The 27,759-nt window shown below is 40.5% G+C and overlaps 1 protein-coding gene and 2 long non-coding RNA genes across 7 annotated transcripts in view; 2 read left to right on the forward strand and 1 right to left on the reverse strand.

The window, feature by feature from the left end:
• The window catches only part of LOC145457025 (uncharacterized), a 335,179-nt gene that overhangs the window by 26,370 nt on the left and 281,050 nt on the right, over positions 1-27,759 (reverse strand). The window lies entirely within an intron of this gene.
• Positions 1-27,759, forward strand: part of LOC145457024 (uncharacterized) — a 193,845-nt gene that overhangs the window by 21,466 nt on the left and 144,620 nt on the right. The gene's annotated exons all lie outside the window — the stretch shown is intronic.
• LOC145457004 (organic cation transporter protein-like) lies at positions 5,154-27,493 on the forward strand. Of its 4 annotated transcripts, none has more exons than XM_080335154.1 (15): positions 5,639-13,271; positions 13,785-14,059; positions 14,879-14,989; positions 20,535-20,667; positions 20,722-20,825; positions 20,881-21,035; positions 21,110-21,234; positions 21,317-21,421; positions 22,831-22,917; positions 23,460-23,557; positions 23,617-23,699; positions 23,759-23,908; positions 23,999-24,107; positions 25,590-25,820; positions 26,136-27,493. In XM_080335154.1, the coding sequence occupies exons 3-15, from the start codon at positions 14,886-14,888 to the stop codon at positions 26,224-26,226; spliced, it is 1,575 nt and encodes a 524-aa protein (XP_080191280.1). In that variant the 5' UTR covers positions 5,639-13,271; positions 13,785-14,059; positions 14,879-14,885; the 3' UTR covers positions 26,227-27,493. The 4 variants fall into 4 exon arrangements, with proteins under 4 accessions (XP_080191279.1, XP_080191280.1, XP_080191282.1 ...); XM_080335156.1 differs by lacking the exon at positions 5,639-13,271 and adding an exon at positions 13,281-13,591; XM_080335153.1 differs by lacking the exons at positions 5,639-13,271; positions 13,785-14,059 and adding an exon at positions 5,154-5,335.

The following is a 27,759-nucleotide window of genomic DNA, read 5'->3' on the forward strand; positions in this document are numbered from 1 at the left end:
GCTGGCTGTAGCTTAGCTTATGGTACACAATCAATCAAGTTAACAAATTTGAGTTTTTGAGCGTATGTCTCATAAGCCCCATGGTCGTGTGCCTTTGGACCCACCGGGTGGGGACCGATGACACGTTCGAGTAACAAATTTTAAACGTCCATCAATATTTTTTGAAAAGGCGGATATTCATGTAAATGTCCGCGAGAGGTAAAGCTTGTATTGAAGTGTTGAGACAGCAAAAGATCTGCTATTCTCGGCTGTAGATTCGAGGGCCAGAGATCATTTTGCGATTTTTGATCCATCGGTACCACATCTCCACAACGAAACCCTTGTTGCCCAACTCTCGAAAAGATGTACTTCCTGCCTTTAATGCAAGTAATGTTGTTTACCAATACAAGTGCCACTGTGATAGTAGGTATGTATGACGTACATCTCAAAGATTGTTTAAGCGTATTAAGCAGCATATCCCAAAATTGATTCGGTCAAAAACATGCGCCAATACTCGCACGGAGCTTGCACGTCAGTGCAAATTGGCTGCCAAAACAGACTGCTATGACGATTACCAAGCATATGCTTCGTCAATTGGTCAGCATTTGAGTGAAAACCTCGCCTGTGCACAGCACTATGATGACAATATGTTCACTGTCATTGCGTGTGGTAGGTCTTTGTTTCATCTAAAAGTGCTGGAGTCTACTATTATTCAGTTGAACAAACCTATTTTATGTAGACAAAACAATTTCCTCTATAACCAATGTACCCTCTAAGCTGCGCACGTGCGCAAATGCGTAGTGCTGAGACGGTCTCTGCGCACAGAAAATCTAAGTCGCGCACAAAAAATCTGAAGTGATGACTTTTTTTTAGTCGCTGTGCACTGTTCTCTAAGGGACCGCGCAAGCGCGCAGACTCGTGAAAAATCAGAGGGAACATTGCCAGCGTCGAATAGTGTTATCGCTGAAGTCTGAAACCGAGGTAGAAGTGTGGCTCGTGAAGGTAAATATTGCGCTCTCTGAAGAAATGATAATTTGCAATGACATGCGCCTCACGAAAGAAATTCTTCTTTTAGTATGGTCTCGTACGCGTGAGCGATACTGATATCATTTGAATAGCGCAATCTTTTCTGGGAATGGCGAAATAACATGGTTTAACACCGTTATAAATGACAATGGGCTAGCACGAAGTTAATCATCGAGAAACTAGCGAATAGTATTCTCCGCGTGGCATAAACATTGCACAAGATTTGCTGAACAATTGCATGCAGTGAATTTTCGAAGTCGTCACTTACAAATGGCAAATCTGATCACGCATGGTGACATCGGATAATATGCAGAATATCGAAGTAGAAGCACCAAAATTGTTGAAAAAATCCATCCCCTTGCAAACGATAAATCGGGAAATGCTTCAACTGCACACTGTAGGGCGTCGAATTACATCAGTTTCTCAGCAGCACAAATTTTGATGATTATTCTATTGGTTTGAACGGGAAGCTTCCGTCGATAAGGTCATACGCTAATATTGTTCTTGCTTCAGTCAGACTTGAATATTCGTATCACAGTGTTGGCATGACTCGAGTCAGATTTTTCGTATGCCTTGACTTGACTCGAGTCACTTTGCAAAAATGACTTGACTTTGACTTGACTCGGCGCTTCAGAATTGCGGATTGAATCGTGACTCGGAGCAAAATTTTTGAGTCAATTTCACGTCATCAATAAGTAAACGGTGTCGACCAATCCGTGGATTATGTGTATATTCGGATTATTAGCGATACGCCGGTGACACTTGTGAGAGCAACCAGTCAATCACATACTGTACGTTTCACTGGTCCTCCATTGTTACATCACAAACATATTATTAGCCGCAAACGAAATTATCACGGCTTACGTTGCCGTAGTAGTAAGTAAGTAGATTAATTTAATAGCAAGGTATCTCTGTTTTTAGACGGCTCCGTGCTTACATTTCGCAGTGCCCACCTTTACCAACCATTTTGTATGATTTAAATAGAATGAATACAGTTCATGCATTATATTCTCGCAGGGTAGTGTTAAGTACCATATAAATTTGTTTTGAACTTCTCGAGGCTTCGTACTCGAATTTCTATTTTGGCTGATAATAACATTAATAACAGACTGTACCATGTAACTATACAGTTACTCACGTATTTTATTAGTAGTTCTACGTCTGCGTGTGCGATACAATGTAATTTTGCATGTATAATTAACTTTATATTCGTTATTTGATTCAAGATAAATGGCTAATTAATTTGCTATTCACACAGCTTGCAAAATGTTATGACTTTGAATCGTCACTCTTACTTCGAAAATTCAATTTGACTTTAATTGTGACTTGACTCGTGACTTGACTCGAGTCACCTCTAAAAATCGAGTGACGTGACTTAACTCGAGTCACCTTCGAAGATCGACTGGTTTGACTTGACTCGAGTCAAAATCTGCAATGACTCGATATGACTCGTGACTCGAAGGTAGCGACTTGATCCCAACACATGACTGTTTGTCTTGGTAGTAATGAGTGCATTGCCGGTATTAAGACGTCACATCGGTGTTTTATTGCGGTAGGCATACATCGATCGCCTGTAAAGTATTGATTTGAAGTGCGTTCTCGTGCGTGTATGTCACTGTTTATAATGATCGCTTTTAATGATGGCAAAACGAATGGGTAGTTTCTCATGCTCACCCCCTCACCAAGTCAAATTAACAAAGAAGTGCGATCCGTTTAACATCGAATGGTTGTCGGAGCATGTGAAAACGGAAGACGAAGCTAGGTAAGCCCGAAGACGTTCAACTATTATTTAGGGGTCCTACCTTTTCCAACACACCTGACTCGATCAGCTCTACCGGTAAATCTGATTACGTGAGCAGAGGAAGCATAAAAATTGATAGCAATATACCGGCTCAATCTTGAATTATATAAAAAAAAATCGCGCTTGTCGTGATCATGCGAGACATCTACCGAACTGATAGCGTATAGTTAGATGATTAGCAGCGGCAATAGCCGCATAGAGAGAGGGGGGTCTGGGGGGCGAAGCCTCCCAGAAGTCTGGTTTAACACTCTATGGGAGCCTATTTGCGCACTGTTGTCTAAGGGCCTGCGCAGTGAGTTGGCTTGTTTGCGCAGACTGGTGAAAAATTAGAGGGAACATTGTCTATAACCTACAAATTTCTCATGAGTGCATGTGTTTCGTGCGTGTAACTGTTTATTTACGAATTGCGTTGCTACTATAGTACCGTATGTCCGTATACTTCATAGTTTACTTTGTTATTGTTGCCATTGGTACAATGCGAATTTCATGGTTTGTGATTTTGATTGCTGCGTCATACTTGGCCTTTTTGATTTTGCTTTTAAATCTGTTTAAATCCCTTTAGTGTGCCGTTAACTCTTGAAAAGAGGCACCCGAAAAGTCTTCGAGTTTAATAAATATTATTATACAATGGATATTGTATTGAAATCTTCTAAATATTGGAGATAAAATGGGCATTCCATAAAGACTGGGTTCCGATTTCGAACCCCAACTACCTTGCATACGCCACTGAACCCGCCGTACCACCACAACACCCACAATTCGATTACCGACGGGGCCTACATGTTGGCAACCAATGTTGGACAAGATGGGCGTGACATCACGAAACATTCGCACTATTTTAGAGTGTATCCTGACCTAATTAGGGAAATCTGAAAAGAGGACACTTTCTCAAAATTTTAAGACTTACAATACCTGAAAAATGGTAAATTTACTCCGAGTTCGTAGTTGGTGGACTGGAAAAAGGTCATTATTTTCATTCGACTCCTAATTTACCCACTTTTCACTTGAATGTAGTGGAGTTGACTAAAAAAATAATAATAAGGTCTACCTGCCACCGGATCACTACTCAAGTGCTGATTTCCGATATCTCAATCCAATTTTTACATACATTTAACCAAAATTTCCGAAAAAGAGGAACAATTCTCAAAAAGAGGACATTTGGGCGTACTCCGAGGACACTTTCAAAACAATTCAAAAAAGAGGACAAATTCTCCTAAAAGAAGACGAATAGTAACCCTGATCCTGACCTCCAGATAACGCCTGAGACTGGATCAAGGAATCCGTAATGCTCCACGGAAGTCTGCTTTAGGACCATTGCAATGAATTTTGGAGATAGAAACAGCATTTGAAAAGGACGTGGCTCCATTTAAAACCTGCATATATACATCACGGTTGTTCAAAAATAACTTTTTTCCGGGATTATGGGGATTCACGGGTTAAATTGTTAGGTTGCCTAAAATAACACTGGTCACCAAATCTGGCTCAATTCCAACCAGTAGAAGTCGACACAGTGCCAATTGGAAATGTTGCATTTAGTCTCAAAAGTATTTCGAAACTAATCTTAAATGTTATTGCCAACACCATATATTTGTTCATTGACCTAAAAAACGATTTAAAACAATTTTTGCTCACTTCGAATGCGTAGAACCGAAGATATCCAGTTCAAAGTTATGGATTTGCAAAAATACCTTGACTGTGGAAAATACCAGAATTATGAATGAAAAACTCAAATAACATCGCTTCCACAGGTTGGAATTGTGTCAAATTTGTTTGGAATCATTTTTGTGGACAGATAAACAATTTCATGGAGTTGATAGTGAAATTTAAATTTTTTAAAATAATCAATTCAAAAATTTTAATTGGCTCCTTGTCAGCGTAGGCTGGTAGGAACAGAGCAAAAATATGGGGTGCAGCGTTTTTTAGGCAACCTAACAATCTGGTCAGTGAATCTCCGGGATCCGGGTGAAATAAAAATAATATACATATACAATACAGAGTATATTTACAGACAATTTAAATAGTGAAAATTATGTCAAGATGCCTATAGACAGCGAATGAATTGTGGCGTTGCGATAACCCCTGTATATTGATAATATTTTATGGCAAATTGACTCAACGTGTTATTGCTTGACCATGTTGACACAGCGCAAACAAACCTACATTGTGGCGCATATTACGATCATAATGCATGCTATATAACCGCACTTATATCATGCCTATTCATATTCATATTTCATCATTCGAGTTATTTACTAGTAACGTTTTCGAATAATGCATTGGTTTGGTTCTACAGTATAGAGTACATAGAGTTTCAACACCTCTGAAAACAGTATTTACGAAATGCAATATATATTTACGATATCTTTTTATATACAGCGTAGTTATGATCGACTTCGACGTATTACTACGAGCTTTGGGCTCTTTTGGTACTTACCAAATTGTGGTTTTCATCGCGATACTGTACTATGAAATACCTGCTGGAATGAATTCGTTAGCATCAGTGTTTATCTCATATACACCAGCATACAGGTAAGTGCTTTATGCCTAAAGACACTATATACCAAATGAGTTCGTTTATCACAAAAGTCTAAGACAGGGGCGGTCAGCTAGTACTCTGTCTAGCTTTCGAAGTCGATATGTGCAGGCGCCGAATAATCCTGTATTTGCAAACTGAGCCCAGCGATATATAGCTGACGCGCAACATACTCAAGTAACAATATTTTCAACCTATGAACTTTGAAACATTTTCGCGCTTTGTGCGGCTATAGTGGCCCACACAATGGTTGGTCAATTGCATGTGGCCCTTTGGCTGAAAAGGTTGGCCACCCTTGGTCTAAGATAGTGGTTCCCAAACTTTTTCGGTGTGAGGGCCAAATTTAGAATTTCAGAGTATGGTCGGGGCCGCACGAATACTACGGCTATGAAACGGACCCAAACAGTCATCATGGCTATTTCGGAGCAGTTTTATTGCCCTGGCGAGATTTCCAAACTGTACACTGTTTACCGCTACTTATCTGCTGCAATTGGGTGTCCGTTGAGTGAATCAGATTTTCTCGCCTAAACGCGCGAGGCGCGAGAAATTTCTTTAGTTTCATGACTGAATCGGTCAATATGATCAGGAATTGCATGTATTGCTATCAATTTTCATCCTGTCTCTGTTCCCGTAATTTGATTTACCGGTAGAGCTGAGTGAGGTGTGTTTGAAAAGGTATAGGCCCCCCCCCCCCAATAGTAATTAAAGATCTCCGGGAGTATAGCCATTGGCAGGAACGTAACAGCACTTCGTCAGGACCCCGGGCTCCCGTAGGGTGATAAACTGACCCCGCATCACGTTGTTCGCTTTTGCCACGAAATTAAAGTTGTACTGTTTAGTGAGACAGCGCGACGCGCGAATATTTCGATAATTCATTATAAAATCGGTGCATAAGATCGGGAATTGCATGGTTGTCCTCTTTGCCCACGTAATCAGATTCACCGGTAGAGCTGAGTGAGAGGTGTCTTTGAAACTGCAGACCCCGTAAATTTTCAAAAAATACTCTATAATTTATGCTAATTCACGAAATAATATTGGGGCCCCTTCGAGCTCGCCCCCCTCAATTGGGGGTTTTTGGGTGCGGCAGTTACGGCCCTGACTATAGGGCTACCAGTTATGCTGCTTTTAGCCGGCTAAGCAGTATGCATCTCGGCGTATTCAACCGTGAGTCACGTGCTGCACATCTAGTTATCATAGGGTTACCATACGTCCTCTTTTAAGATGATTTGTCCTCTTTTTTGATTTTTTTAAGTGTCCTCGGAGGACACCAAAATGTCTTATTTTTTGAGATTTTGTCTTCTTTTTTGAGGATTTTGGTTACATACAGGGCTAAATTCGACTGATATACATTAAGTCAGCACTGTAGGAACGCTACGGCGGCTATTTCACGAGCTGGACCGGAAAATTGACCGTTTTTTTCAGTCAACCTCCTGTTAATGTGAATGAAAAACTGTATTTTCCGGGAGTTGAGCCTCTTTTTCCTTTTCAGACAAGCGACCACGAAGTGGGAAAAATTTACCATTTTTCAGGATTTTCCCCCGGTTTTAAAAGTTATCAATACCTACATAAATCTATAGCTATGCTCGTTCAATTGGAAAGTTAGGGCACATTGCATTGAAACAGCAGTGACGTAACGTTACCAGTCTACACTCACAACTTTCCTGCAATTCTATAATTAAAAACTACAGAGGCCAAGCCAAGCAAGAGTATTTTATAAATATAAATTTTATTTTTTGTCATAAATCGATTTCTTACTATATTCTGGGGGCCGCAAGAAGGCTATCTGGGGGCCGCATTTGGGAATCACTGGTCTAAGATATCTCGATTGGTGAAGGTTGCAACGAATGCAATACCGAGCATTTATTCTTGCACTTGCACCCACACCACTGCTTTCAAGTCCTTCAATATTGACCACATTGACATCGGTATATTGAGTACTAATTTATTGGTGTTGTATCTGGTCACATATCGCAGGTGAGGTATAATGTTATATAGTAATGTCTTCTTGCATTATAATAATAATGTTCAGTGTAATTTTAATCAGCTGCTTTTCGCGGTTATATTGTACTAATTTACCAGGTACAGACGTGATTATGAATATTTTGTTTAACCATAGTACAAACATGGTTACATGTATAATGCATGTCGAAGATACAAAGTTACATGTAGATTAGACCACATTTGTGTTGTATTTCAAATTAAAGGATGGTGCGAGGGAAAGTTGTGGTTGGGAATCATTAATTATATGCCTGCGGGAGAATTACTAGTAGTTTGGATATCAGTGCTCATTGTTACCGACTGTGTTGTACTACATTTCCTTGATTTGTGTGTTCCTTGTGTGTCTCAAGTTAATTCAACACATGGTTCCATCTAATAATCTTTAATAATCAGCTTTTTGGTTCTTCCACGTAAAATCAATTGCCAGCTTGATTCTTCCTGGTTATTTTGCGGTAAAAACGGTTGAAGATTGGCAGTAAAACATTGTTATATATCCTATTTTGCGCTTACTCTGAGCGGAAAAGGTGAGTATTCACACCCATCATAAACGGGTGTAAATATACACCTGTGGTACACCACACCAGAAGCTACACGAAACCTACACCATGTTATAATTCAAAACCTATACATGTTAATCCAAATAATACTTGCGCGTATGGACATAAAAAGGTTTGCACGTAAGCACGTATGATTTATAACGGAGATATCATCCGAGTTAGCTTCTGTTTTAGTGTGCATGTGGCCCGCCAGAGCATTTTGTGCGGCCCGCGACGACATTTTAGATTTTTACTAATTTGACAATATATGAGAGTCACATAGATCTTTTCAGGTTATAAAGTGAAAATTCCCTCTTAAATTGCTCCGAAAGCCTTAAACCAGGGGTGGGCAACATACGGCCCGCGGGCCGCATCCGGCCCGCGAAGGGATGTTGTCCGGCCCGCGGACAGTTTTCCGTTTTACATGATAATGTGGCCCGCGGCCCCAGTCTACCTAGATTTCCCACTACTTGCTTACAACGTCAAATTTTAGTGACTGCATCGTGCATGTTATTATATTCGTATATGCGCCGCGTGCTACTAGAGTGGAGCTTACGCGTAAGTTCGTTGAAGCGAGAAGACTTGTATTATCGGCATTTGCGATTGTTGTTGTATTAACGCATATAATTGGCGCTTGCAACATCGTGTCTTGAACTTGAGTCTTTTTTCGGCTCATTTGCTGCCTCCTTTCAAGAGTTCGGCTCTCTCTTTTTTCTGAGCTTTTTCAATGTGTTACAGCGGGTTCGGCGATGAGGAGCCCAGATAAACCTCTGACACATAAAAACATGGCAGAGCCGAGACTCGAAACATCAACCATCGATTTCGTGACTGCAGTGTTTAACCAACTGCGCCACTCGCTGCCCGGCATTTGCGATGTACTCAACCCTAATGTCGTTTGTGGTAATCATGGTGTTTGTCGACTACAATGGTCAATTACACCAGGCTGATATTTCTTATTTTTCATTCTGTAACCGCCGACTTGTAGCACGGCACACTTCTAGGCTTTTGTATGACGAAAACACTGCTTATACCAGGGATCGCCAACTCAAAGCGGGTCGCGGGCCACTTTTCAAATTTCGTAGAGGTCGCGGACCGAATGAATTCATTATCGAGATTTCTCAGCCCTACTCAACCCTAACGAATATATGCGTTGGTAAATTAGGGATACCGGGGTTATCGAACTCCTTGAAATCTTAATTCAGGATTGCACCGTGTGTTGATTGATCAGATAGAAGCAGAGCAGACATGGCGGCGCCTGTATGACAATGCTATTCTCAAAGCCACATTGTCTTCGTCATTATCGGCGAGAAATGGCTTTGAAGTGACATTACTGTCGTTAAAATGTATTCAATAAATGCGATTTATTCCTTGTATATGTGGAATGTGGATAAATGGGCAAATATTGTATCGATTCAGCAATCCGGCCCGCCAAGTACTTAATTTCCTATATCCGGCCCGTCGACTCGAGAAGTTGCCCGCCCCTGCCTTAAACTATTCATCAAACTTCACTATCACATCACGTCAGCGGTGTTTGTCTGTTTGTTTGTTTTGTGGTATTCATGGTTTTTGTCGACTGCTACGGTCATTTACACCAGGCCGATATTCTTCTTATTTTCCGTAACTGCCGACTTACAGCACAGCCCACCTCTAGGCTTATGACACCGCTGACGCGGATGAGGGGGCGAGGAGGAGCCTAGGTAAACCTCCAACACTTAGGTATCGGAAGTCGACCTCGGTCGGACTCGAACCCGCACCCATTGGTGTTGCAGCCGCGGATTTTACTACTGCGCTATCTCGTCACCCCTGCGTCGGCGGTGTCTTACAAAAGCCTAGAGTTGGGCCGGGCTGTAAGTCGGCGGTTACGGAAAATAAGAAGATTATCGGACTGGTGTAAATGACCATAGTAGTCGACAAAACACCATGAATACCCCAAAACAAACAAACAAACTAACTATCACATCAATTGCAAACGCTACCATGCAGTGGAAGATTCACTACTCCTCCCCACATTTCCAATTCATGATGACAAAACCTGACCCTCCGACGATTCGTGACTGAAATTTGTGAGTTGGACCTTTCTTTGGACCTTTGGAAATTTGTGAGTTGGACCATTCTTAGAATTACTTAGACTTGGGCTAACTCGATGGCAAAATGGAAATGACTCGAGTGGACTTAGAGTGACTCGGAATGCCGTGAATTTGTTAGAACCATGGACGCAAAAAACTAATCGCGTGCCAGGGTAATAGAAATAGATCAGAAGGTCGCAGCTTGGTATTTCGCTGACTGAGCAAGTATATAGTTATGGCAACCATTGACAATCTGTTAGTTATATCTTCGGTCGCTAAACCATGTTATTAGGGCCACTCAAAGGTACCGAGTACCGTAGTAGTAGTCTCCAACGATGTAACAGCAATGGGCCGTTCGGCGTTCCGACATTTCAATCACTAGGACACATTCATTAATATATTTATATCATATTTAAAAAAAATTCTGCTCCTATATTTGAAGATATTTGGTCTTGAGATTAATACCCTACTTATCAGAAGTATACTCGAATCCTGGATTGGAATTACAATGCTCAACTTAAAAATGTTTTGATATCAGATCAGTCTCAATTATCAATCTGTTAAATTCAAAATATGCATAGTAGCTGAAAAATTATAACCTCGATAACTTTTATGATGGCATCATGCATTTGTCCGCCCATATGGTGTCTATATCTTATAATTAATATGTATCAAGTACAACAACAATTCTATTCAAATAGTTATAAATGTGATGATTCTTTTCGTGGCAGTCCTAAATTGATACAAGAGTAAATCACATTTTGATTATGTGTGTTTACTGTCAGTCTGCTGGATCGGCTCACTTTTAATAGGACAATTCATTCCCGCTAAATAAGGCCTACTTGGAAATACATAGAATGCACCTATAAATGTTGCGGCCCGCGGCGTCGTCAAAATTGGAAAACTGGCCCGCGAGCACGTTTGAGTTTGAGACTTCTGGTGTAGGCCTACCCCCTTTTGGGGGTAAATACACAGTCATTTCGGTAAGAGTGTACTTTGTTCCATTACATTGAATCTCTTGTAGTAAAAGGCTGTGTTTAATTTATATCGCCGATACCGAACTTAAGGTTACGCCGGCTCCCACGCCTATTGTCCAGAAACGATCAGTTGGCGCGCCACGCAGAAACTCTCATTAAGTTATTTTAGTTTTTAGGATTGTCATTGTGTATATTTACATAAACATCTATGGTCAAGCTTCTGTAAAGATTGAATTACATGTCAGCAAGCATCATACCATACCGTCACCGCGAGCACGATTGAGTGAAGCACTGAAACATGACCCCCCTTTCTGCCTCACAATTGCAACAGTAATTTGGTTTTGACATATTTAGGTATTAATTAACTTGCGAACGCGGATAATGTACTTCTGATGGAACATGGCAACGTTCTCGGCGATGTCGAAGCCTAATCAGTGAAGTTATGTTACTGCACGATCGAGGTAGTATTATACTATCGAGCAATGGAAATATACACCCGTCGAACTAAGAGTTATTTTATCAATGTAAAATATCATGTGGATGATGCCGTCTCGCTGATCGGAGGCTTGAACGCGCGTGTGGTGACATCGGTAATCGCTTAACGCATGTAGCTTATACACACGAAGGCGCACGTTTGTAAACACGACATTTCTAAGCCATATTGATGAAATAGTCATGGTTAAGAATACTCGAGTCGACTCGAATGGCAATACTCGATTTTCCTAGCCAGAATGGTAGCCCTTATTTCTCTTGCAATACTATAGCAAAGTAGGTTTCGTTTCCAGTCCATTTCTGTTGGACTTGATTCAATAGTTTGCAGCAATCATTTTCTCGTTCTTATTTCCAATTAGACCAGCAGTTCTTGTCCATGGGTCAAAGGACACCTTTGGATAGGAAGCACCAAAGTCTGAGCGGTAGGGCCTGCGAGATGCAGTTTTAAATTATACAATATTGAAGGCTTAAAATTATTTCGCAAACCAACTTAAAGTAGGTGTAGTTTTGGGCGGATTTATTCAATTCGAAAATTTTCTTTGCGGATAGCGCGATTTCGTTTCAAGAGATTTGTTGCCTTCAATTTTAGTGCCATTTCCTCCGACGAAGTAATAGTAGTAGATTAATAATAAATATACCATAACACGCAAAAAAGAGTCAGGCTTTTTTCGCAATTATGAGAGAATGGTGGTCTGAGCCCGTCGGAATGTTTTAGTTTACTACAAATACACCACAACAGCAGCTCTACCGATGAATTTGATCACACGGGTTGGGGGGCACTGGGTAAAAGGAATAGTAATATGTGCATGTACTACACTGTAAAAAATCTGGTAGATTTACTGGGAAATCTCTGTAAATTTTACAACGAATTACCGGTCGCAGCCAATAACTGTGCGTAGCTTGTAATTTTACATTTTGATATGTGATATTACCTTAGTTTAGCTGTGAAGTCAAGTTGCCAGAATTTCCTCGCAAAATTACTGACAGTTACTCGTAACTGCAGTTTACCAGGCTATTGGGAAGATTGATTAGCTTCATAATCGCTGCAGCCAATATATACGTGGAAATGAATGTTACTGATATATCATTCTCGTGGTGATTTGACTTGATTCAACCTCCTTCGCGAAACTGGGGTCTGTCGTACGGAAATTGTTGGCCCTAGTACCAATTTCAGTATAGTACATAGTAAGTAGGGTACAAGAAACAACTGACAATCGTAGCTAATGTAGTTACACCATAGCCATTATAATATATTATAAGGCTATATGGCTATACGGCCGTTCTCGCTGGTTACATTCGTTGTTACGGATACGGCTGATAATTCAGAAAATCAGTTTAGGATGTATAATATTGTTCGGGAAACTAGAAATATCGGCACCGCATGCTCAGTTGACCATTTGCTAATGGCGGACAAGGCGACCTGTAATAGGTTACAATAGGTTACCGTTACGCGTTACTGGTTTTCTGAGTTTTCTGAGATTTGTAGTAAACAGCTAACGCACAACTGTGACATCACAAGTAGCGTCTCGTTTAGTAAGTACAGTAAGTAGTGAACAACACTTTGGATAAATATCAATTTATACGAAATTAGACGGAAAAGAAAGGAACTATATGTACTGATAAATGTTTCTGTATGAAAGAGAAATAACCCATGTCAAACATTATAACGTGGCCAGCAAATATTATTGGTGGCATGTCAGCGGATGAATACGACTTATTTCGAAATCGATCGAGTGTCGTATCGTTATCTGACCATTATTGAGATTTGAGCAAAGGGTGAAGCGAAGCTTGTTGTGCTTGAAGAAAGTGGACACGATCGTGGAAGATTCCTAGCAACGCTGGATGGGATACGCATCGTAAAAGGTACAGTACTACATAGTATTTGTTACCGTGAATATCTGCGACTGTGCAATGTGCACACCACTTTGATTTCATGATTGAAACATTTTATTCTCCGCATTCTCTGTTCTATTTTGGGATACTAGTCGACTTATATATTGACCTGTGACACCACATACTCCGCCGCGGAGGAGTTGAAACTGTTGGCTTGTTTATGTCATTTTCGGGCCATAGCATAGAGATGTTTTCATCCACTGCTGGATTTGTTTGGCACACATGCCACCTCATATCCAGAGTGGAATTGGTGAGGATGAGGAACCTTTTGCTTCAATACATTAGATAAAGTAAGTCATGAATCTCTGCTATATCATGTACAAGGCGGAGCCTTCATCACAGAATGTACCAGTACCGGTACTTCCAAACATGTTACCGTATATTTTTGTTTGCCTATTTGTCTTGGTACGGTAGTCTTTATAATGTCATGTATAGGTCAGGAACTTTGCTTTATATAGCGACTTACTCATGAATTCTTTTTAGTGGAACTGCAAGATACTAGTTACACAGAAGGAATGAGGAAGATAAAAAGAAACAATTGGAAGTTTCGCCGGTGGTGGAATTAATTCACCTTTTCTTGCGACCACTCGTGTTACTGCATGTCTCCTAAAGAAGAATTAGACCTCCAGCAGCAATACTTTTCCATCGATTACCACTTCATCGTGATATCAAGAATGAATATACAGTTTCTTCCAATGTCGTTTTGGGAGTGTGAAGAAAATTTTGCGATATTTTAGCATCGGGTTGCTTTGCGATAGGTATGGATGTACGTGAATTTACAAGCTGGTATGTATCCTGATTTGCAGGGACAGCATGTAGGTAGGTAGGTAGTTAGGTAGGCGGTCTCGGTCTCAAATGTACAGGAGAACATGTAGATTGGATATACCCGGAGGGGACTGTAACATTACAGTCTGGCGTGTAAAGTGAGATTACCGGACGAGTGTAAGTTGAATTTGCATTGACTAACGGTAATGTTAGATTACCACGAAATGTCTGGCTACCGTGCTTCCAAACATTTCGCGGTAAATCGAGGTTTTTATTTTTTACAGTGTAGTATTATTGACAACTTATTCATTAATAAACTCTAAAAACTTGTGTTCGTACATTGCGTAATCCAGGGTTATATACGACACGGAAAGAGTGTGTTGATGGGCTGTATGTATAAACATTATTTGGTAATGAAATGGCCCGTATCGTAAAGGGTATGTCAGTATGTGGACCGGGTCTCCCTAGAAGTTGTTTTGAAAAGCCCAGGTGGACCCAAGACTAGCGTTTGGAAGCCGCCTGAGAACGTGCCGATCCTCGATAAGAGACGAGAAAGAGTTCATGATAGCTCAATGGGTATGAGCGCAAAATAGTTAAGAAAGATTCGATTTGACGCAGGGATACTCATATTATATATCATATTTCTTATATATGTATTTGGCACATCTCGAAACTGGCTAGTCCGCTTGTTGAGAAAGTATTTTCATATTTGGATATTTGGTATTTCAAATCTATGGTAATTACCACCATAAATTTCCATTACAGATAAAGCGGTCACTTTCCGACTAATAGAAACGCGTGTTTCATAACAGATGTGAGATGCCCTTCGACGTGGATGATCCGCACGACTTAAGTGATTTGCAAAAAACGAACTTTACCACCCCGCTGGATGAGAACAACGAACCGAATGATCCTTGTGTACGGTAAGCGACTCTTTGACTGCTTTTTTTGTGTTCATGCTATGTTCCTATGCTGTGTTTTATAATGCCGACCTGGACCCACCCGCGAAAAGTCCCATGCTATCTTTGTTCTAGCCGTGATACGTACACGTGATCTCTTCTATTCTAGGTCAACTATAAAATCTATATTTGGTTTCCATTGATACGATTCTGGGGTCACGACATCAAAAATGGTTATATTTTTGAACGCTATATAGCTTGCATACACCGGCTTAGAAATGATGTTTTCGCTTGTATAAATAATACACTTTAGTTAGATTATCCTGAAAATCCGAAATTATGTGTGAACTTTCTTTCCATCACAGAATTTGATGTCGTTCTCTCCAACTAATAGTGACTAAAGAGAAATCATAAAATCAGCCTGACGGTAAAATGTGGCATATGAGCACGCTGTCTTTAGAGATTATTTGTGGGGGCGGCATTCTTATATTTCAAGTTTTGGTAGAAATATTCTCGAAAATAAGATCAAGAGACTCTTTGGGGTACAGAACTTTAATATACATTTTAATAATATATTCATAGTGAAAATATATTAAAACCCGAAGCTTTTCGAGCTGACACTTTTCAAGGGCAATCGTCAGCAAATGTCTTATTACCCAACGCTTTGGTAATAATGCTAGTCCTGACGGGAAAAAATATTGTTAACTTATCGGACTACAAGCTCACGTCCACTGAAGAGTTTGTATTGTCTCATGGTCTCAACTTTTGTTTACCACCTACTACCATAAAAAGTGAAGAGGTATTCGCAGAATTTGAAGTGTTAATGGCTCAACTATATCATCGCAAAGCAAACTCCGCTGATAATTTGCCTGCCCTCAAAGCAAGATTGAGTGATTTGGCACATGCCTATTGTGGATATCCTATTGATTCGGCAAATTTTTTAATGACGAAGGAATGTTTTCGTGCAATAAAAGCATTGCGACAAAATCCAGACATTCACATTAGCAAACCGGATAAGGGCTCTGGGGTCGTTATCCTGAACAAACGGGATTACATACTCAAAATGGAAGCAATCTTGGGAGACCAATCAAAATTCAAGACACTTGGTCCCGCTGCTGAATTCGATAACATCGCCAAGATCGAAAGACGGATACAGCGCCGACTATTCAGCCTCAAGAAAAACGGCTCCATATCACCTGAGGTCTATGCCTCCATCAGACCGGTCGGGGCACAGAGGCCACGTATGTACGGACTGCCGAAAACTCATAAAACCAACGTACCTGTTCGACCAATTCTTTCTATGATTGGATCGACGCAGCACAAGCTCGCGAAGTGGCTTATCGGTATTTTGGAGCCAGTGCGTTCCATGTATGATTCGCATTGCGTCGCTGATTCGTTTACATTCGCGCACGAGATGAAAACAACCGACCTTCCAAACTCGAATATGTTATGAAGGAGACCATTGATATCTGTGCGGATGCGCTCTATGGTGGTGGTGATTTAGCACAACCTTCCTTCTCGCGTAAAGTGTTCGTTGAACTTCTTAATACGGCTACTTGCTCTGTTGAGTTTAGTTTTAACGATACCATCTACATGCAAACCGACGGTGTAGCTTCTTATCACTCACTCTGAGTGGCTCTTTGTTTTTAGCCTGGATTACCACTAGCCATCACGGGGTTCGACTGCAGGCACATGGACACCAGATTTGTCACGGGCTCCTCCCCAAATTAACATAAACGGGATTTTTATTATTGATTTGTTTGATTTAGATAACCATAGCGGTTCCCAAATGCTAGTGGGAGGAGTCCTCTACCCCTCATATATTAAAACTAACACTATAATGGCTACTTTGTAATGCCTGCAGTCGGACCTCACCAGTTCGCCTCTTGTTTTTTTTGTTGTTATTTGTCGGCCCCCATCACCATATACCGTGTTGTTTGTGGTGGGGGTCTTTTGCCTAATTTTCATGTTCTTCCGGCGAACTGGTCCCGTCCTTCCCTGACCTTGTTCTATAATTAATATCGCATTTCATGTGTGTGATTTTCGCCTATATATTTATCGCTTAATTCAATCTTGTTCCTGCCACCGTAAATGGCGGGTATTGATCCGTTTATATTCATTTATATTCGAGGTGACCTAAGTCGCGAATGTATTTATTTTCAATTTCATGTTTCCTTTCCCATGATACATGGATGAATAAAATACTTGAAACCCGAAATGGGTAGCCCTCTTGGCCCGATTTTAGCCAATATATTTGTGGGATTCCATGAAAACAGACTTTTCGTTACAGATGAAACCAAGCCTCCATTCATGTACCGTCGCTATGTCGACGACACTTTCGTTATCTGTCAAAATGAGACGGAGTTCGATGACTTTTTCGATAACTTGAATTCTCTACACTCGTCTTTAAAATTCACATTTGAAAAAGAGCGTGCTAACTCGTTACCATTCTTAGACGTTCTAGTGGAAAAACGGGGTATTAGCTTTGTCACTTCGATTTACCGGAAGCCAACGTTTACAGGGCATTATATACGCTGGAATTCTTTTAGCCCGAATCGCCGTAAACTAAATTTGATTGGCACGTTGGTGCACAGAGCCTTGATGATTTGTTCGGAGGAAAAATTAAACGCGGAGCTAGAATATATCCGCAAAATTCTAATCGATAACGGGTACCCCGAACACATCATCAAAAGTTCTGTTGACAGAAAACTCAGGAATTTCAATCCCAACAAGTCACAAAACACGAACACGCGGTCTGAGGAAAATGTATATATACATTTACCGTGGCTGGGCCCAATCTCTTCCCGGTTTGAAAAGCAATTGATTTCTGCTGTAAATCGTTGTTACGATAACGTAAAAACTAATGTTGTGTTTACCACCAAACAATTGCTTCCTGCAACGCGCAAAGATGTTCTACCTGCTTCTCACCAAAGCAATATAGTCTATGATTTCAAGTGCCACTGTGATTGTCGGTACGTGGGAAGAACAACTCAGCGCTTGCAGGAACGCATCAAACAACATGTTCCGAGCGTTATTAGATCACGCACACTGGACTCTCGCGAAGACGCAGCCGTAACTGATCTGCGATTACTAGAACGTAATCAGGCCATGGCTATGAGCTCTGCCATCGGCAAGCATTTGGCTGAGAATGCAACTTGCGCTAAAAACTATTGCGATGAAAGATTTTCTATATTAGGCAGAGGCCGCACTAATTTCCATCTGTCTGCACTGGAATCGACTTATATTAAAATCCACCGACCGCGCTTGTGTCAGCAGAAGGAATTTTTAGTGAATCTGAAAATTGGCCACTAGCTGCGCTCGCGGTTTGCCTGTATTTCATGTTGTTTGTTTCTATGACGTCATAATTGGTTGTATGCAATGTAGCTAGATGCATGTTTTTGAAATTCTCCATTTGCTGACGATTGCCCTTGAAAAGTGTCAGCTCGAAAAGCTTCGGGTTTTGATATATTTTCACTATGAATATATTAATAAAATGTATATTAAAATAAGATCATTATTGCATTTCCTCGGAATTCATTTGAGGGTCGAATTAAGTCGACTGAATTGGGCTGAAGTCCGTAAGTGTGACACTCACGACTTCAGCCCTGATTGGGTTAGATAATATTTTTTCTAATATAATTTATTTTTATGAACAGTTTTTACATCCAGATCAGGTAGCGAAACCGTAATAGTTTGATGGGGTGGGATCAAAGTAATTGACCTGAATGGTCTTATTGATCACTACTCTCCTATACCCAGGGTTGCCATCGACATGGACCCAAAAATAAGGACAGTCGAAAAATTATAGATTAGCATGAAAAAACGTTTTTGAACATACTTTGTATTTATACGAGCCGTGGCATATCACATTCCATACTTTTCGCCAGAAACAATCTGCTCCAGCAACTCCTTGTTATTCGAAAGTGGTTCATGGAACTCACGAGAGCTCAGATCTAGGTTCACCTTTACTCGGGGCCGAAACACAGCCCTTCGTCAGACCCCCTGAAAAAACGTTGGTCTTGACCCCCCCCCCCCCATAGGGTGATAAACCAAACTTCTCCACCTCGTTTTGATTAGAGGCGTCAGCCAAGATGGAAAAAGGCCGTAGGCCTACACCATGTTCAGACAAAATCATATTTGAGCGTATGGAGCAAGAACTTGAGTAACAATGCTTGTAGTCTTGGTCCTGGCCGAATAAAATTTATTTGCAATGTTGGAATCGGGGAATATTGTTTTGAACAATTGCGATATGCAATCGTTGGTGAGGAATGATTGCTGGAGTTTGACAGTATGGAATGCCCAGGTACCCCCTGCAGCAGCTGCCTTGTCGTCTGTGGTCGTTGGTGCTGATCGACTTGTGGAAAAATTATTCATCGACTGGCTCAAATTAATCATTAGGACACACTTCTTGTGTTTTTGGGTATCAATGTGAGTTGAAATGGCGGTCTTTCCTATGGCCTCAAGGTCGATGTCACAATTGCAGATATTGGTATGTGCGAAACACTCGCCCTTCAAACTTCGTTAGATATCTTTGAATTCTCTTTCATAATCGTCACGAAAAACGTTTTACGCCTGCTGATTTTTAATAATCAGATTTAGCCTTATTGGTAGCTAAAACTATGTGCGCAAGTGCAAAATTTATCAATGAATAATAGCTTTACTACTTTTTAACCAATGTGTCGACTGCACTGCGCAAGAAATGCTGCCTTACCCAGAGCTTGAGCTTATTCTGCTGTAGACCAAACAGCAGGAACCTGGTAGGTACTGCTGTTTACTGCTAAAATGACGACCGCCGTGGTAACTTGGTACAGACGAAACCACTCACGGCCCGAGCTATATCTCACCACTTAGAAGTCTAATCTTATGGTGTGTACCTCACGAGAGTTCCTTTCCTTTATGATGTCATAAAATCTCGACACAAAAGCATAATTTATGAATATTATGCAACACAAATGCCAGAGGAAAACGATCGAAGTTCTGTAGAGGTTGAAAATAAGACAAAATAAGGACGCAAGTCGAAAATAAGGACATTTCTTAGAAATAAGGACGGTTGAGTTTTCTAAGACGTGGACCTTCAAAATAAGGACAAATCTTAGAAATAAGGACGGTATGGCAACCCTGCCTATACCGAATAATGTGTATGCGTTTTGTGCTCATCATCGCTACGGTCTGCTCGCTATCTATTTCGATTGGATGAAAGTAAGACTGTCTCTCTAAGACAGTGGTTCCCAGCCTGGGGGCACGCCCCCCTTGGGGGGGGGGGGAGGGCGTGAAAGCATCTGAAGGGTGGCGCGAAGAAGCGGTCAACTGAAAAAATTTTCGCGCTCTGCGAGATTTACCTCCCAATCACGCCTGTTTCTCTATATATAGACCGATTTTCATATTTTTGAATTTTCTCGTAACTAGTCATAACATTCCATGCCATCAAACAGTATGTTTGGGTTGCTGGCATCCCCTTTGGATTTTGTGATATGACGATAAGGGGGCGCGAAATATTCAACTATCATAAAGGGAAGCGTGTCTAAAAAAAGGTTGGGAACCGCTGCTCTAAGAGATTGTTATTTTGAAGATATGCCTACAACGTAACTGAATGTGAAATTGCGGGAGATTGGTCATGCGTCGAAATGAACGAAGATGAAACGATTGCTTGCGAAAACTACTATTTCGATGATAGTATTTTCACAGAGACAACAGTGACTGAGGTACCGTAACATCACATTAACAGTGCAAGCAGCATAGTATATTTTTGCCTTCAGTTCGAACTTATTTGCGAAAAGAGGACGTTGAACGCAGTGGGTACAATGACCTATTGGGTTGGAATATTGCTGGGGGCGTTGATATTTGGAAACATAGCTGACAGGTAGAATTAAATTCGTGGATATTCTCGGCCACGACTCCATTGGGATTTGATTTAGTATCGGAAGAAGGTGGAATCTCATATTAACAAGCTACGGATTCTTATTGTGTATGTTAGGAACTGCGTACTCCAACTCCGTCGCACTATTCTTCTTCTTCCGCTTTGCAACGGCTGTATTCTTATCAGGGGCAAACATTGGGATATTCACATACCGTAAATATCATTTATCTTATCTTACTCTCAATAAGAATAAATGCTCTGCCAATAACGTGTGTTCCTTACCATAGTTATGGAAATTGTCGGCAGTAACTGGCGAACATTCGTCGGGATCGGATATCAAGTTGGGTTCGCAATCGGGTACATGCTGTGGACTCCTGTCGCTCAAAAATTTCGCGACTGGCATCAGATGATGGTACGAGATTCTTTAAACCGATTGCGAGTCAACAGATTACGAAATTTGAGAATAATCATTCCTATATTTCGTAAAATTTTAGTTGGGAGCGCTTGTGCTCTCATCGCCGTTTGCTGTGATAGCTTTGCTGATACCGGAATCTCCGCGTTGGCTCTTCACCAAAGGGTCTGACGAGAAGGGTAAAAAGGTGATTGAATAAGTAGCGTACTAGCCCTTTCTTATCTATCAATTGTGAACAATAGGTCATACAATATCCCCATTTGTGAATATATATACCAGTGTTGGGATGACTCGAGTCAATACTTGACTGGAGTCGGGCTCGAGTCACCTTTTTCGTATGGCTTGACTTGGCTCGAGTCACTTTGCTAAAATGACTTGAGTTGACTTGACTCGGCGTTTCAGAAATGTGGATTGACTCGTGACTCGGAGCAAAATTCACGAGTCAATTTCAAGTCATCAAGTAATCGATGTCGATGAAAATCACCGTATCTGCCATATGTTCGGATCGTTCGCGAAACGCTGTTGTAAGTTACAACAGCGTTTCGCGAACGATCCGAACGACAACGTAAGCTGTGAGCTTCGAACACTGCGTTTGTTGTCAATTTATTTGTGAGAAAACAATGGAGGCTCGGTAAGACACACGATTATTGAAGGATTGGTCGCTCTCACGAGTTAGAACTTGTAACCCGTGAGAGCGACCAATCCTTCAATGATCGTGTGTCTTACCGAGCCTCCATTGTTTTCTCACAAATAAATTGACAACAAACGCAGTGTTCGAAGCTCACAGCTTACGTTGTCGTAATCTAATAGTAAAGTAATTTATTAGCAAAATATCCATTTCTGTTCTTTGCTCTTGCCTTAGCCAAACATCTTGTTTTATTGAAATTGAATTCGTATATAGTTTATATACTCCTCAATCATTGGCGAAGGCTTGAATTGTATCATATCAATATGTAAATGGATAGTGAATTGCATCTTATCAATTCGTTTCTCTATTTTGGCTGGTAACTATAAACTGAGGCTATGCAATTACTTACGTAGTTTAACAGTTCTACGTATATGCGAGCGATACAGCGCCTTATGCGTGTATATTTAACTCTATATTCGTTCATCGGTTCTGAATCAATGACCACTCATTACATTCAGCTAGCAAATTGCAATGACGCAATCATTTCTCACACTTCGGAAAGGCAACTTGACTTGAATTTTGAATTGACTCGTGACTTGACTTGACTTGACTTGACTTGACTCGAATTGACTGGAGTCACCTCCAAATATTGAGTGACTTGACTTGACTCGAATCACCTTCGAAAGTCAATTGAATTGAATTGACTCGAGTCAAAAACTAGAATGACTCGAAATGACTCGTTACTCGAAGGTAGTGACTTGATACCAACACTGATATCCACTAGAACCAATAGTTACAGTAGGCACCACATGTGAGCCGGGATGCAAGTCGACAGATTCGGAATCAAAATAAGATGTAAACGACCATAGTGGAAAGAACATGAATACCAAAACAACAACACAAACTAAAATAATACCAACGACAACAGTAGCATGAACGCCCCGAGTCACAATTTTCTTTTCTCACAGATTATCAGGTTGATGGAAAGATTCAACAAAGTGAAAATAGATGAAGCTACTTGGTTGGAAGCAGAACGATCGGGCAAAGAAAAGATGGTGTGTATGCATATTTGGCTCTGAGCATAGCGAAGGAGACATTAATCTTGTGTTGATGGCGTAATTTGTTTTAGTACACAATATAATAGATAGAAATAACTATCTGAAATACTACTCGCATACTTTCCCCTGGTTATCATTACATGTATTGTGTTATGGTACAGACGTGGCGCACGTTGGCACGTTAAGCTGAAGTATAAGTAGTATAAATCATAACTGCTTGAGTAAGTAATCTACTTGAAGTAATTCAAAAAGTATAAGTACTTAATTACTGACCACCTCTGGTACGTTATGTAAGCTCATTCCCGTACTTCCTCAACTACGAGTAGCTTTGCAGATGTTAATGTTCATGTAATCATATGTCAAGAATTATGATAATCAAGTCGTCGTGGTAATTGAGATTTTCTCCCAAATTTCTCAACATTTTATATGGTACTTTAAGGTTTTTCTGGTCGAACCTCTGCCATAGTCCGGTGATGCTCTAATGTTAGCGCATGAGCTACGTCTGGCTGAAATGTATTCTTGCTTCACATTTTGTGCAGGAACAACTTAACAGTACACATAACGAGTCCTATTCTACTAAAGACTTATTCCGTTACAAAGGCATCACGAAAGTCACCGCAGCGATAACATTCAGTTGGTGCGTTATTTTTTAAAACTATACGCACTTTACTCATTTGATGATATTGTTTTCGTCAGGTTTGTAAACGGTCTGGTATACTACGGAATATCTCTCAATGCGGGAAGCTTAGCTGGAGACATATTCCTAAACAACATATATGGTGAGGAGTAGGTATATCAACGGATTGTTCTGCGTGTCTTAAATGCAACTCAATACCAGCCGGAGTGTTCGAGATCATCAGCTATATTATATGTATACTCATCATGGATTACGTTGGCCGCCGACTATTACTATCCATTACGTTATTTGGTGCGGGAATCGCACTCTTATCAGCGACGATCGTTGACGAATATGCCGGACAAGACCGCAGTAAGTCTACTTGGATATATGTGCTACCATATGTTCACTATTCAGTGTCCAGTTTACCTAACTAAACGTTCATTCAACCTTGATTTACAGCCTTGATTACACTTGGTCTCTCATTTTCCTTTATTGCGAAAGGGTTCATATCGGGATCGTTTGCTGTGATTTATAATTTCACCGGGGAATTATATCCAACAGTCGTCAGGTAAGACATTTGGTAGGCTTACCGATACCTGGCCATGTAGTATATCAGCAACGTTTATATTAGGGGAAATATGCATGGCTTGGAACTAGTCGTAAAGTTTGCTTGTGTTGACTTTCTACAATGTTTCTAGAATTGTATCATTATCAAAGTGTTCAATAGAAGACATTGCATTGGCTTTTTTAATCGGCCAAGCAATTTCCAACATTCCACTTTGCATGGCTAGTGTTAGCTTAATTGCAACTTGCTACTTCCAGTGATCAATTACAGAAATTTTAGACTCTCTGTGGATAGGTTTACCGATTTCTGTTACGGAAATCGGAAATCGCCATCATGAACACTTGAGAAATCATTCGAATTTGGTTTATATCCTTGTATTACTGAGGTAGAGTAAAATTGCGTCCATTTTACTGCGTAAAAATCCAGAGGATAATTATCGGTGCAACATCTTCTTCCACCCGAGAGTGGTCTTAAACTGCGTCTGTTACTGTGAGCTAGCAGCCACATCGGGAATCATCTGTACCGGGGGTCTGGAACCTATGACCACTCGGAGCCATATGACATATATGGCTCGTTTGGTAGTGACGTATGGCTCACAGAGAAATATAGAAGGTGGCAATTATCATGTACGACCACCGTCACAAATCAAAATCCATTGTAATTCATATTATATCTTTTTTGTGGTGTTTCATGCAAAAAAGTCGTAGAATTGTGGCAGACTAGCGTTTGTTTACTTGTCAATGAGTCGTTATTCCAACGATTCTGCCATATAGCAGTAGTTTGCGTCGGTCTGACAGTGTGCAATACATTAAAGAAAGTGCGCTCAGGTCCATCGACTGATGTATGTCTGTAAACTGAAGAGTTAAGTATACGTCGGTTTTAAATATGCGGCGATTTCGCGAAAGCAAATGAATACAATATATTATTAGAACCGAGATCTACTATATCATCTCTTACTATTTGCCTATAAGCTGACAATTGTCGTCATGATTTAAATTCTAACATTTGAATACCAGCGGCATAATTTGTCTGATTGATCAACACCGGCTACTCAGAGACACATATTACGAACATCCTCAGTGTTAACAACTAGTAGGCTACTTGCGTTATTTAAATTAGGCTGAAATTACCAACAAAATTACCGTTACAAGAGCACGGTAACGTGCAAGGCTTTGGTAATTGCCAAATTTACGATGAGTCACGAAATCAAATATCTATCACATTCTACATCTAAGACAATACCATAGAATTTTAATGCACAGAATGAACTGCGCGTGATCAACAGTGTTTAAAGAACAATACTGTTGGCACATGATGTCCCTATTAGACAGCATCTTTATAATGAATATGTATTGTAAATCAGCGTGACGTATCCTGTATGAGTCGAGTGTTTATCTTGACCTTCGGTGAACCCCTGAGACTGGCTCAGTATACATGGTAACTTTAGATGTAGAGGCTACTTAAACCTCTCCAATTACGCTTTAGAGGCTCCGGAGTAGGATTCGGTTCAGTCTGTGCGAGGATCGGGAGCATCTTAGCACCAGCGTTGATAGAGTTGGATCAGTTTGCAGATTGGCTGCCAAACTCCATATTTGGCACAGTCGCTCTAGTAGGAGGTGGAGCGGCTCTATATCTCCGTGATACAACCGGAATGGAAATGATGGAAACAATTGAAGAGGCGGAATTATTTTACAATCGAGGGAGAAAGAAAATGGGGTTAGTTGGTCGGAAAGAAATAGCTTATATTTCAAATAATATCTACATAAAGGTATAAGATTGATGGTTTGCAGACGTACTAGGTCTAGGTCTATAGCTATATCTTCACTCTGCCGAATGCCAATTAATCAGTTCCGGACTAGGTGTTCATAGCAATTAGAAGCTACACTACGCCATAATTCAACACATTCCGTTATAAATATTTTGTGTGCATTTTGAATCGAAACTTTGCCATTTGTGCTTTCCATTATTCGATATGTAGCCTATATAAAGCGACATAGCTTTAGTCTTTCATTTATTATTATTATTTTGCAGCGATGAGAAAATGGAAGTTATCAATCCAGTATACGAATACGAATCCGAATTTGCAAATGATGTGCCATCGAACACAGCAACGAAACTATGAAAGCAAAAAATGCAAACACTGTGTACACGTTGGTTATATCGAAAGAGAGAAATGGAATATTATCACATTTTCATTGGCGCCATCACCAGTAGTTAAAAGTTTAATTTACTCTTTAAATTCGGCATGCTTTTCTTCTATATTTATTTTGATATTATTTTTGTCAAGGCATATTAATTGATAAAGTGCGATATCGCATGGTTATAGGGTGCGGGCAGAGCTTACAAATGCAGCAACAGAACGGAGACTTGGTTATGGAATGATTTCATACCGAAAGACATCAATGTCAGGAAATCCATAGCTGACATTCAGCATTCCCACGCTAGTTGCCATTGGCCATAAATGGAGCATGTTATAACTTATGGAAAGCGATGAAAAACGCTCCGAAGGCCCGTCATCAATGACTTTCATTCCTGGCCCCACGGCAAATCCTATCTTATTATTAGTCCAAAAGCTATAATTTCATTGCCTGGCAGGACAGTACATTAGGGTTGTTCAAAAATACCTGTTTTTCCAAATTCTACCCGCTTAGTGATAAAATTGTCAGGTTGCCAAAAAAAAACGCTGCACACCAAATTTTGGTCAATTTCGACCCGCAAAGGCCGTGCAATCCTAAATTGAAATTTCGACTATTTTTGAATTTATGGTATTTACGGTGAAAAATTTCGACAATTCGATATGACCAAATATCGTGTTCCAGGCATGCCTGAAGGGAAAGTGATGCTTTTGTGACGGGTTTACATTTTTATACTTGGCTGTGATAGAGTTGAGATCATGATATAGCTAATTAATGAAAAATTATTTTGACACTGATATTCTGGGAATGAGTCAACGAAATTGAAGTAGCCTCGTTAAAACGGTGGTGATATATATTAGCAAATAAAATAGTTTTATGGCTGAAATCGGGCACCATGAAGAGAAGCTGAACGGACGCACAGGTAAAATACAACAAAATATATTTCCCAGGATAAAATCGATATCCGAAAGTGTCTTTTGACGTGCCGATGTAGATTTGACGACGTTTTGGCTGTTTTCCACGCAATGCGTTATGATATTTGCTTTTCTTATATACATCAACAAGGCGAATTACGAATTCTGAGGTATTATTTTCCAATTTTAACGGATAAGCATCATCATAGGCCATTTCTATGTACCGTAGTGAACGGCACTTCTTCGATGGCAGTCAGAGATCGAAAAGTGTTCACCACAATCACCAATGAATGTTTTCCATGAACACGAACAAAAATTTATAAACGTCAAAAAAAATTGTTTTTTTTTTGTGCCTTTGGAGAGACGGATATTAGGGTTGGGGTGGGTGGGTATTAGGGTGGGTGAAAAGGGAGATCGGAAGTGGGTTAGGGTTAGGTATCCCAAGATTAATGTTGGGGGATGTTAGGAAAGGGGGATATTAGGGTTGCGGGAGGGGGGATATTAGGGTTGGGGGAGGGGGATATTAGGGTCAGACATGGGGTAATCGCGATTAGTAATCGTAATCGATTACGACGATTACAGCATTTCCAAGTAATCGTAATCGCA

The sequence above is a fragment of the Botryllus schlosseri genome, chromosome 15 (assembly GCF_051294905.1).
Source record: "Botryllus schlosseri isolate E-star chromosome 15, Bs_hap1, whole genome shotgun sequence".
Taxonomy (NCBI): Eukaryota; Metazoa; Chordata; class Ascidiacea; order Stolidobranchia; family Styelidae; genus Botryllus; species Botryllus schlosseri.